Here is a 12356-nt window from a genome sequence, read left to right as displayed (position 1 = left end):
CTATACTATGTGGAAGGAGCAGATTTCACTCTGTCCTTCAGTTTTTCCCCTTTGGTGGAGTAAGACATAAATCCACAACCAAGGTCACTTTGGTGTTTGGTGGCTATAGCTTGGATGTGGAGAGAGGTTCACGCCACTGGCTCCTGGGTGAAAAATTTGAACACATGCACTAATACTTCAGCAGAGGAAAGTAACTAAGCATAGCACTGAGCAGTTCTGCTCAGCAGTCCTAGCTGGGCTCTACACAAAAGGAAGAGCTTTCACTGAGAATGTTCAGAACCTTCTGCTGGGGGAAATCTGTTGCACAAGGGAAAGCAACATGACTATCTCAGCCTACAATAAAGGCAGGCAAAGTAGCTGTATGGTCCACACAGCATTGCAGAAAGCTGGTTTTCATCTTCAGTGTGTACCTGAAATAGAATATGTTTATTGAAGAGTTTCTGAAAAACTTGGGAATAGCACAGGGTACTGGATTCACTGAACACGTAACCAGGGTCAGCAGTAATAATAGTTGTCTCCAATTGCAGAGCTGCTTCAGCACAGGCTGTAAACAGAGGGGATGGTTGTACCGTGCAGTGGTGACTGTGCCTTGTCATGACATACCACGCTGTGACCGTAACCAGGCTTAAGGCCAGGTAGGCTCCAGCAGAGAGAATGCTGGGCAAGTGCTTCAAAGTAAAAGAGGCTGACAAAATGTTTACATGTCACTGTAATTTAAAATTAGGAATGAGTCACAGATCATCAGTGGCAAAGGTTGGAGACTGAGGTCAGCACAGTCACCTCACTTTAGATACTTAACATAGCTGTTAATGAGTCATTGGGTCCAAAGATCGTTTGCAGAAACCTAGAGAAGAAAAAATATTAAACAGCAGTGGTTGCTGCCCCTGAATCCAACTTCCCTGTGAAACTGTAGCTGAGTTCATCTGCAACAGCATAGAGAAGACATTAGGAATAGCCTCCATTCCTGTCAGAGCTGTTTGGGTCTTTCCCTGCTTTTTGAGATCTGGGGACAGTGCACAGGCTAGCAAGTTGTCAAGTCTGATTTCACTCGAGTCTGCACCTCACACACACCAATATATGTACAAGTCTGTTAACTATTGCAGTTTTTAATTCTCCAAAGACAATTCACATGGCCAAAACAAAAAGAGTGGGTAGTCTCTGAGACATTTAAACATTAAAAAATAGCTTGAGTCACCATTCTTGTGTTTCTGTAAATAGCAACAAAAATTCAAAGCCAAGAAAAAAGGTGTAAATGAAATATGCCCGCAGTCCTGTCCTGTACCTAGTGAAAGGGGAATAATTGAGTTCATAGATGAGATTGCATGGAAGGGACATCTGAAAGGAAAGAACTAACAGCTTCTAAACAGTAGTTGAATGTTCTCCTCTGCCTTAGTTGGTATTTTATCTGATCCTTTTGTAATTATTCAATTTATCAAGTTTTTTGAAACCACTGAGAAAGAATTTGAAATACAAAAGTGGCAACAGCAGCATTTCTTAGGGGGAAAAAATAAATCAGAATGTTTTATGTTTCATATGGTCTGTCAAATTCTGCCCTGAAAAAGAACCTCCGTTTCAGTAAACATGTCAGTGATTTCAGGTAGGACAGATTTTTATTTATTAAACAGGTTGGATGTGGAAATGAGAGGGAAATAAATACACAAGGCATTAAATACAACAAAAATAACAAAGTCTTTCTTAAAATAAACACTTATGTCCTACATACTGGTAGAGGAGCTAAGAGCATATCATTCTACCAAGACAAATATGGAACAGTCACTGGGGGTGATGTATTGCTGTAATGATTTCTCCCATCCCTCCCCAGGGCTTCTGAGGCCTGATAGATCAGGCAATAGCCAGAGTATTTAAGTTCACCAAGTAGAGATCATTTACATTTGTAGGCTGTGGGGCTCCCTCGAGCCAGAGTAATAATACAGCTTTTGCACAGAAGGTGACAGAAGGCAAGAGGCGGAGAAACCAGCTTAGTTTCCATGATGTGGCTGCTTCAACAGCTGGTCTTGGCTCAGCATTTAGAGGGGCTTCATAAAGGCTTCAAGCCCTGAATGGAGAGCAGAAGGCAGCTCCCAAGCTCCCAGCACAAGAACACGACACATACCTGTGTGCATGCTGCCTAGATGCCAGCACATGGGGTCTGCATCTGTGCTTAAGCAGGCATCTCGCCCTGCTGACCCTAAAGGCGCCCCAGCATCATATTTTCAGTTCTGCCATTTATTCATTACGTGAGTTTAGGTGAATTAGTACAGTAGTGTTACACTCCATGGAAGAATGTAGGTCCCCAGCCAGGGTCCAGCATGCCACAGTGCCCAGAAACCAGAGCATTACACAGGGAGCCGGGCCGCTGAGAGCTCCTCTGCAGGCCCTAACCCAGGGTCACCTGTCACAAGCCCAAGTACTGTGTTCAGCTCGGGGCTAACTCAGACAGAGGGAACAGGTTGCATGCTTGGGTCACAACATACCATCCACAGATCTTCCCTGTCATCATCTGGCGCTGCTTCAGAGAGGTATCTGGGTTTCAAGTTTGTTTAAAAAGTTGTTTCACATACAGAAATCTACTAGTGAGTAGTACACAGGCAGTTCTAAAGTAATTTTTAAATGTAAAATGTATTTTTTTCTTTCCATAGCATTTAATGAGAATAGAAGAAATAAGTAAAAAAAAAAGATACGAAACAGAAGTCAATAAGTAGAATGGACACTTGCTTTCAATAGAAACAGATCTACCCTTGTAACAGAGAAAAGGGAGCTATAAAAAACAAAGACTGCATTTTCCATATACGTTATGTTTACTAACAAACAGCTTCTAAGTACCAGAATCAACATTTTCAAATACAACACACATTTAACGTATATTTCAGGCCATTCACAAAGCACCTATTGGGAAGCAGGTTGTTAATCAAGAGAACAAAGGACTGTGTGGATTTCTTTTACTAGTATCCACAGTCATAAAATGGAAGCATTCATAAAATCTGTCTACGTGGGCCAAAATAAATCTATAAACTTTCACCCACAGCAAGTTGAGCCATAATTGGTACAGCAACAATTGTAACCCAGCTGCTTTTATCAGTAGCCCTTAATGGACTTTCATATCCAAACCTTCATGTATATTACCACACCACTCAACAAAAACACTTTCCTAAATCAAAAAGAGAACAGTACACAGATGTTAATGCTTAACGTGTGAATGTAAAAATAATGGATACATTAATATAACGTAGATATTTTGTTCCTTCACCGACATGTTAACTTATCAGAAAGCTGCACACATCCATTTTAATAAAACTAAACATTTTCAGTCTCAAAGGTTGCCTGTCAATAACTGGTCTACTGCAACTTAAACCTGGTGATTTCTGTAGGGCAAAATGAGCGTTGAATCACTTTGAAATAAGCCTCCTGCTAAAACAAAATGCTATTTAATGTCCATTTATGATTTTCCTGGCAACTTAATTTAAAGAGGGAGGGGAGCTACATTATTTTAAGAAGAAACACACTGAGAACTGGCAACCTTTGTATGAAACCCAGTAATTTGCAATGCTTGGCATTAGATCCAGGAGTCTAACCTCAAAATTCAAATCTCAGTTTCTAATTCAAGGTGACATCTGAACCAGAACCATTAACTAAGTGGTCCTTCAATGGGGAAAGGTCCATTCTCCAACCTCAATTCAGATCCGAGTTCTGGGACTCCCGTTCACAATTCCAAATATGCCCTGTCATAGTGTAGAGTCTTCATTCACGCCACTTCCTGGGGCCACTGGTGATCTAGTATGTGTTCCATTTTTAAGTTCAAGAAAACAAAAGGGGAGAGAGAAGAACTGTGTGCAAAAACTCACATCTCTGAAAGAAGAGACTTCCATGGCAAGAGCTTAGGAATTGGGTTACTGCTTATTTCAGTTCAACAGCAGACCACCGGCAGCGGGAAACGCAGTAATTTTCTCCCAGTTTTTGTTAGGAATTTTTCAGGCTATACCTTTTTCCCTAATCTGTCCCAAACTGACACAGATTCTTACACAAAAGCCACTTCCCAACAGGCTGAACACCTTCCACACCGGTAAACATGGCCTGGAACACCTGAGTTACCCTTCTCTAAGCCCTCCTTCAAGCAGCTAATAACCGCAATCTATACGGGATACATATGTCTTGGACAATGTTTGCATTAGCCTCAGTTCACTGATGCCACTAAACCCTTACCACTGATGGATTGTTTCAGGTCTTGTGCAAAGTGACCCTCATTCCCCTGCAGAGGAAAGAGCCTTGCAGAACTGCAAAACAAAGTTTTCATTCATGATTAGTTATTAATTCAGGATAAGAACATGATCTTCCAAAGATGTTCTTAGGAATTGTTTTCCTTATTGTATTGCCATCTGTATCAACGGCTATGCTAGAATTTTTGAAAGAAAAAACCAGCCAATATAACCAAATAGGACAGTCACAAGTCCAAATCAAAGTACTGCCACAGTGCATATCAAGGATTACAGAAGAAACAGGAGCGAGCCTATTTAGCCACTGGCATACACTGATGGTAAACAGCAGTTCTCTTCAGCTCCTTCAAACCCAAGGAACAGAACAACTCACCCTCTTCAGCTTTGACTGCTTACAGCTTTCCAGTGACATGGTGGAGACTAAGGGCAGGGTTAAGCAGTCTGGCATTTTCATGTTGACAACCTTGCTGCTTGGCCACCAGGTTTTCTGTTACCCAGTTTCTTCTGGCTCTGCCTGCACCGCTCGGGGCAAGCACCATGCTGAAAGAGACAGGCTTCCTGTCACGGGCCAAGCTGAAGATGTGGCCAGCTGCAGGCTGAAACTTGCACCTTGACAGTTCCCTAGCCAGATGGACAGGAATGAGAGGGTCTAACCGTGTTAAATGTTGTCAGTGTAAAGGAGGGCTTGGCCAGAGGTATGCGCACTGGAAAGAGTATGTAGTGTCAGCAAAGCTCCAAAGCAGCCCACCTGGGACTTCAAGGCCAGTCACTGCAGGAAATGCATTCTCACAGCTATCACTTATAGTCACTACTATCATGTATTCACCATAAAAAGCACAGAGATTGCAAAAATTCACCTAAGACCAGTTCTGGGCTTTCAGTAGACCTGATCCATCTCTAGCAAATCTCCCAGCTGTTGGTAAATAGCAGTGGTAGCTGAACGCAGGACTAGATGCACCTTCATGTCCTGTCAGGGCCCAGCTCCCACCATCCCTCACCCAATGCACATACTGTGCTTCATACACTTCCACAGAGGGGAAAAACAGACTGGAGGGTAATTCTGTCCACAGTCTAGACTGTGTCAGTGAACTGCTTCCATGACTTGACACAAGGGCAATGAAACAACACGCTGGCGCACACAGAGCACAACAGTCTGCCTCTTTACAGTGTATACCGGCATGTAACCACCCCACGGTTTCCACTCCATTCCTGGTAGAGACAGTGCCAGCCCATCTTCTGTTTGACAGCGGATACAACTGCAACCTCAGCCTGTTCCAGGAAGCTCCACTTCCTTGCTACAACCACGCTTTGTACAAGAAGCAACAATCCAGCCGGCAGGTCTCCAGCAGTGGCCCAAACTACATTTTACAGACTCACGTACTCCTCTGTCAGTACAATAGCTGGCAAAGGACAACTTTCCCAACAGGAATTCCTCCTTGGGCTTCTCAATTTGTGTGCAGCGCTGCTGACTGTTGATAGCAATAGGACAAATGTTAGAGCAGCCAAAGGCAGGCCACGGGGCACATCTTCCAACTGTAGCAGGCAGAGACATGGATGCGTGATGAATCTGAGCAATTCATTACATAATAAAACTTCAGTATCCAAAGGCCAGGTTCCTTTCTGAGCATGCAATCTGCTCTATTTTCTGTATATGAACTATCCATAAATTGCCAGCTCAGCCCACAGATGAGTAAAATTTAACTTCAGCAGTAGCAGGTGCTAGGGCTTTTTTTTTTTTTTTTTTTTTTTTTTTTTGGGGGGGGGGAGTATTTCACAACAGTATAATGTAACGTAGAGACAAATTACTGTCATGCTAAATCTGCTTTCTGATCCCACCCCCCCCCTGCACATTCCTCAAATAAGTTGACACTTATTGTTTCAGTAACATAGTGATGTTACATACGCCTCTGTGTACACAGTGGGGATAATACATTTGAATTATTTCTAGATGCGCTGATGCAGACAAATGTCGGAAAGCAAGTAAGTTTTAAAGTTAATTTTCACTCACCCTAAAGTTTTTACTAAACTCAGTTTACTTGGCAGCTGCACCTTCCTAAACCTGCCCACTGTCTTACAAAGTTATTGTGTCAGAATCCAGGGTGTGAATTACATATATTTTCCTGTTGTTCAGTTCTAGCCTTTCAAAGAAGAGTCCACAGGAGAGTTGCTTTTAATCTGTAACCAACTGCTCATCACTGTCGTAAGCCTCAGAGTGAGGCTACCCTGAAGCCTGTCGTCTTTGGAATAGAATAGAATATAGACTGTTTCAGTGGGAAGGGACCTACCATCATGTAGTCCAAGTGTCTGACCAGTTCAGGGCTGACCAAAAGTTGGAGCATGTTATGATGGTCATTGTCCAAATGCCTCTTAAACACCGGCAGCCGCGGGGCATTGGCCACCTCCCTGGGGAGCCTGTTCCAGTGTTGACCATCCTCTCGGTAAAGAAATGCTCCCTAATGGCCCAGATTTAAGACGTGCCCATGCATCCTTTCACTGGATCCCAGGGAGAAGAGCTCAGCACCCCTCTCTCTGCCTCCCCTCTTCAGGGAGCTGTAGGGAGCAATGAGGTTGCCCCTCGGCCTCCTTTTCTCCAAACTGGACAAACCCCGTGTCCTCAGCCACTCTGCACAGGACATGCCTTCCAGCCCTGCCACCAACTCTGTTGCCCTCCTCTGGAGACATTCAGGGACCTTCACATCCTTCCCAAACCGCGGGGCCCAGCGCTGCACACGGTACTCGTGGTGAGGCTGCCCCAGCGCTCAATGCAGCAGGACATCACGTCTGTGGCCGGCCGGTTGTACCATGTTTGCTGCACCCCAGGACAGACCTACCCAGGCTGCCAAGACCTTTGGTAGACAATCGAGAAGGGTCCTGCCGTCCATCTGCTAGCTCCCTCAGTCCTCTGGGATGAATCCCACCAGGCCCCACGACTTGTGAACATTCAGCTGATACAGGTGCTCAGGGAAAGCATAAAACTGAAGTCATCAGAACCTATACAACTTTTTTAAAAATTGCACTTTTCCTTAATTGTACTACCTACACTGAAAATACATTTGCAGAGCTACTTCTTACAAATCTCCCTTAATAACTTCTAATTCATCCATCCTTACTCCACTTTGTTTGTTCTCGTTGCTGTATGATGTTAAATTAACATTTCCTTTCAACCTAGGCTGCAAAATAATGTTTGTATGACTGGCTGAATGAGAGCTGAGGATCTTCCCAGGTAAAAGGTGACATAAAAATATAACAGCACTGTCATCTGAAAAAACTGCATAATTTTAACAGAAGTGAGTAGCTAGTAACCCATAAAATTCTGTCTTCTTCCTGTGGTCATTTTAGCAATAATATGTGTGTCACCCCAGACAAACCAGAAAAGGTTCTTACCAAAGGGTGCATGTTTCAGCGTCTCAGAAAAAAAATCTAATCACTCATAACACAAATTCAGGATTTCCAAGCTACAGTAATAAAGCCTGGTTTGTTTACAGCAGGGTGGAAAATGCAGGATTTTTCCAAGCTGTTTGCTAAAAACAACTCTTGAGGCAGATTTTCCCACGCATTTAGATGCCTAAAGACACCTACTAGCATTTTCCACAATTAGGTGCCAGACTGCTATTAAAACCCAGACAACTGTTTGTATTGTTGGGCAATTACATGCCTCCAAACTCCAGCCCTCTCTCCTGCAGCACATGTTAACTTGGAGCAACATCATAAAACCCACTGAAGTAGTAGTTACATTGGCAGTAACCTACTGAGTAGAACTATCAGAAAGAAAGAGGTACCTATACAACACACTAACGGTTATGCCCAAATGCTGCACCTGCTGACAGTGTTTTCTTACCACCGAGAGCACTGCCCCCAAACTGGCACTTCTGCTGTGTTAAAAGTATTTCAGGAACATCTCACAGAAGTATCAGCCACATCGCATTGTTTTGTTCTTCTGGTAATTTTCTCATACTCCTGGTAATGGTAGGAGGAGATCTGACTCTGGTAGAATCTTAAATTAAAAATGAGCCTTTGTTTTTACCAGCAGAAGATATGAAGATACACTTATCTTCAAAAGCATGGGAGATCTTTTGGGGGGTTTTGCAAAGAGCTCTGAATCTGCAGTCATCCTATAGCAATCACAAACTGTATTTTAGATCACTTATGCACAAGTTTTGTGCAAGGTGTGTGAATAAATCCCTAACTATTTGTCCATTAACAGCAGTCCTAGAGTTAACCCATGCAAACTATGTGGTGAGCACAAGCCTGCTCATAGGATTATGGTTTGACTTCCATTTCCCCCAGTTTGCTACCGGAACTAGAAGGCACATTATTTTATTTATTTAGGAAAAACGTTTTCCATTTCTGCGAGTTCCTGTTGTTCAAATGAGAAAACTTTTAATTTCTTCAGCAGAAATGTCAAGCCTATAACTTGTCAGGGAGACCTGCAAGGTACTACAAAAACAACGACCCACCAGTTTTTAACAATAAGGTTTGGCCTCCTGCTTCAGTCTTCTAAACATAATTTAGTGCATTATGAAGTGAATTTAAAAAACATGTTAAAGTCTTCTCTTCTATTTATCCTACTCAAGTGAAGCAGAATCTTACAAAGTAAAATACTTCATTTGTGGAAAGCCTTATAGGATAACTATGTTGACATTAACAAAAGCTATAAGTACAAATTTACATCCAGCCACCTAGCTATTCCTAGCTGAAGTTACTATGACATACACAAATACATGTGCAGAGAGAACCACGTGCATGCACAGATTCATAGCCCTGCTCAACCTGAAAGACATATTTTTACACTTGTGACCCCTCCTGTAAGGCCGGCAGCAATCCAATGACCTTTTCTACTGTATCAAATCTTTACCCATGCTGCAAGTCCAGGATTCAATGCAAGCGATTCTCAGCAATGCACAGAAAGGCAGCCTTTGTAGATAACCTGGGTAATATATTTTCCTGGTAAATAGGTTTTTAGAATAGAAATATTGCAACTTCATCATATATCATGATGGAAAACACTGTATTTCAGTGCATCAGGCAAGCTATGCTCATTTTAAACATTAAACATAAATAGGCACATAGCAAGAGATTTAACCCTGCAAGTCCTCCAGTGGTGGGTCCTTGACTGAATAGCAGTTCAGTTACATAAACCTGGTCCTAAGGAACTGTAAGTCCAGGCCATTCCAGTTGTACTGAATATGTGTTTACAAAGCAGATCACCACTGTCCATTTGCCAAATGAGAAAAATCTTTTAAAATGGGAATCTCATAAGAAATATTTCTTTTCCTTTCAGAAATGTGCCAGGCTGATAAACAGAAAACTGTATCTTAGCACAGGACAGATGACAATGGCAATTGTCAACTCTCTAAACACATTTTTATTTATTTGAGAGATTTCTGACATTTTACATTACTATTGAGGCTACATTCAAATAAATTTATCAGTTAAATTCTGCCTCAGAAACAAATACCTCTCATTCCATGTCACTTAGTGAAACCTTCACTGGCACAAAACTTCCACTCACCGATATAAATTATAACACATATCTGAAAAGCAGAACTGGGCTGTGATATTGTATCTTAAGAAGACACAGTCAAAAAACCATAATACCCAAGATATCACTCCTGATAACATATCAGCTTTGGCTTCCAGGAGTTAACACAGGCCAAATTTTTTTCTTCGTAAGTACACTGCTTTGTTATTCTAGTGTCACTATGATAACATTTTGTTTAAATAACATTTTGTGTCAGGACAAAAACATAGAACACAAGAATTACATAGAAATGCACAACACAAGAAACTAAGTCAAATTTTGAATCATCCAATCTCACTGTACAAAAGCAAGATGTCACAGACTTGTGGATAAACCTATATTACAACATAACATCCTGTTGTGCCTCAACTATGTAGCATCTCTGAAGACATCATCCTCTTACACAGAACTAGTTTTATGCTATTTAGGGACAGCAGGGAATTATTCAATGAAAGTTTTAGATTCAAGGTGTATGATCTGCTTTTGATTCTGCTTTATATTAGGGATAGTTTTGGCGGTATAAATAAAAGAACTCAGTTTTCAAAAGTAAGTGTTTCTTTTGAGTACTTTGATTTTAAGATATTCTGTATGAGAAACCCGAGACCTGATTTTCAAAGTGATACATACGTTCAACTCCAGGAGAATTGCTAAGAATTACAGGAACTCAGCAACTATGAAATCAAAGCCTATGGTTTGTCACGGAGTTTTTTAAGAACAGAAGCACCCTGAATGTCCCTTCACATTACTTTGGTTTATAGACATAATTAAATTAAATAACCTGTTTGTGTGTGCTCATGTCTGTGTGCATACACATATGAATCCCTGACACTGCAGCTTTTGAAACTGAGTAACTTTAGCCAAAGCTGCAGAACTCTTGGTGAGGTATAACACTGAATTACCCATAGGTAAAGTTAAGCATGTCCATAAATAAGCATATAAATTGAACAAAATTGTGCCTGCAAAAAATCAGGCACTGAATTTTCTTGCTTTTGTAAGAGTCCATTAATATATTAATAGAGGTTTTACATATTTATACGCTCAGATATATACATATATTTTAACAGTAATGTGTGCTTACATACATACATATGGCACACATGCAAACATATGTACACTTACCACGCACACACTCACATTCCCTTACCTGCACACATTAAAGTTAATTATTTTGAAAGAAAATGCCAACATTTAATAAACACTGGAATTGGTTCCAGGTTCTCCAGGATTTTTGAATTATAGAAAAAGGTAATTTACATCTCTTATTGCATATGAAAAAAATAATATCTGGACTTTACAACCAAATTAAAATAAAAAGGAAGACCACACACACCCCTCATGCTACCAGCTTTCCAATTAGGAATCAAGATATTGGAATGAATCTGGTATAAATGCAATAAGCAATGGCAGTATTTTGTATGAGTATTTTTTACAATAAATGTGAATCTTTGGGAAGATAAATTAGTACCAATTTATGGTGAGCAAAAATTTCTTTCCTAGACAGGTCACTGCTGAGTCCCTTTCTTCTTCTGCTCTAGCTCCTGCAGACGTTCCTCCCGGCACTGAGCATGCTGTGTTCCCACTTTGTGGGCTGTCTCCGTGGCTGCAATGTCAATCTGTGCATATCGGGATGATCCACTTCCTGAAATACCAAATGAAATCCTGTAAAAGACTATAACCCTGGTATTCCTGGGTAAAACTGACCCAGGTTTAAGCTATTGAGACATTTCTTCCACAGATTTCCTAGATTGTCTTGATCTGGTCTTAAGGCAAGCTCTATAAAGGGAGGAAGATGATAACAACAACTGGGGGAAAAAAAAACTCAAAAGCTTTGTTAGCTATGTATTTTACCTACCTGGTTTTCTTCAAAGAAGCAAATGAACCACTTGTATTTCTGCCCCAGGTTTGAATCTCTACCCCTACTCCACCTGATAGAAGACAAAACTGAACTCTGCTGTCCCACTTGTGGGAGGCTTCATCAGCAGGCTACTAGTCAGTAAATGAACATTTGGCATTTGAAAAGAAAACACCTTTGGTAGGCCAGTTGGCAGGATTAGGATTCTTTGTCTGAATTAGGCACTCTGAAATTTTACCGGATCAGCCTCAGACAATGCCAATTTTGTCCGATAACTGGCAATAAAGGAGAAAAAAGCTTCTCTGTTCAGAAGTAAAATAGTTCTGTATAGATGCAGACATACAAATCTAGAGGCTGGAAAAACTTTTGCATCCAAAAATAAAAACATTTATGGTCACTGAATGTGCCTCCACACTTATACAAGTTGACCTTCAGGGGGTAGTTAACAGTTAAAGTTTATGTCAGTTTATGAAATTCGGCTCTTCATTCTCAATGCCTTGGTTCACTGTCTTTAAAATGAAGATAAAATGTCACTTTTACATCTCAACAGGATGTTGGACAAAGAACTACTTTGAAGTCTGGGAGATGCTTAGAAGTACTTAACTAGAGACAACTATCTGGTTGTAAAGTCCAGATAAATATATTTAAAACAAAACAAAACAAAAAACCACAAAACCACAAAAAAACCCAAAACCAAACAATGGGAAAAGTGCTAGTATTTCAAAGTTAGTAAAATTGCTGAAATTAAAAGTATAATAAAATGTCAGTAGCT

General features: G+C 41.0%; 1 protein-coding gene across 5 annotated transcripts in view; it reads right to left on the bottom strand.

The window, feature by feature from the left end:
• Positions 1-1591: 1591 nt before the first annotated feature.
• The window catches only part of DOK7 (docking protein 7), an 80058-nt gene continuing 69293 nt past the window's right edge, over positions 1592-12356 (bottom strand). For all 5 annotated transcript variants that reach the window (XM_080411165.1, XM_080411166.1, XM_080411167.1 and 2 more), the window contains one exon: positions 1592-11371. In XM_080411165.1, the coding sequence (XP_080267291.1) occupies positions 11235-11371 (137 nt within the window). In that variant the 3' untranslated portion in view covers positions 1592-11234. The remainder of the gene's footprint in view (positions 11372-12356) is intronic.

This window comes from Falco punctatus, assembly GCF_963210335.1.
Source record: "Falco punctatus genome assembly, chromosome: 1".
Taxonomy (NCBI): Eukaryota; Metazoa; Chordata; class Aves; order Falconiformes; family Falconidae; genus Falco; species Falco punctatus.
Note: the sequence above shows the minus strand (reverse complement) of the source record. Positions and strands in the feature narration are given on the sequence as shown.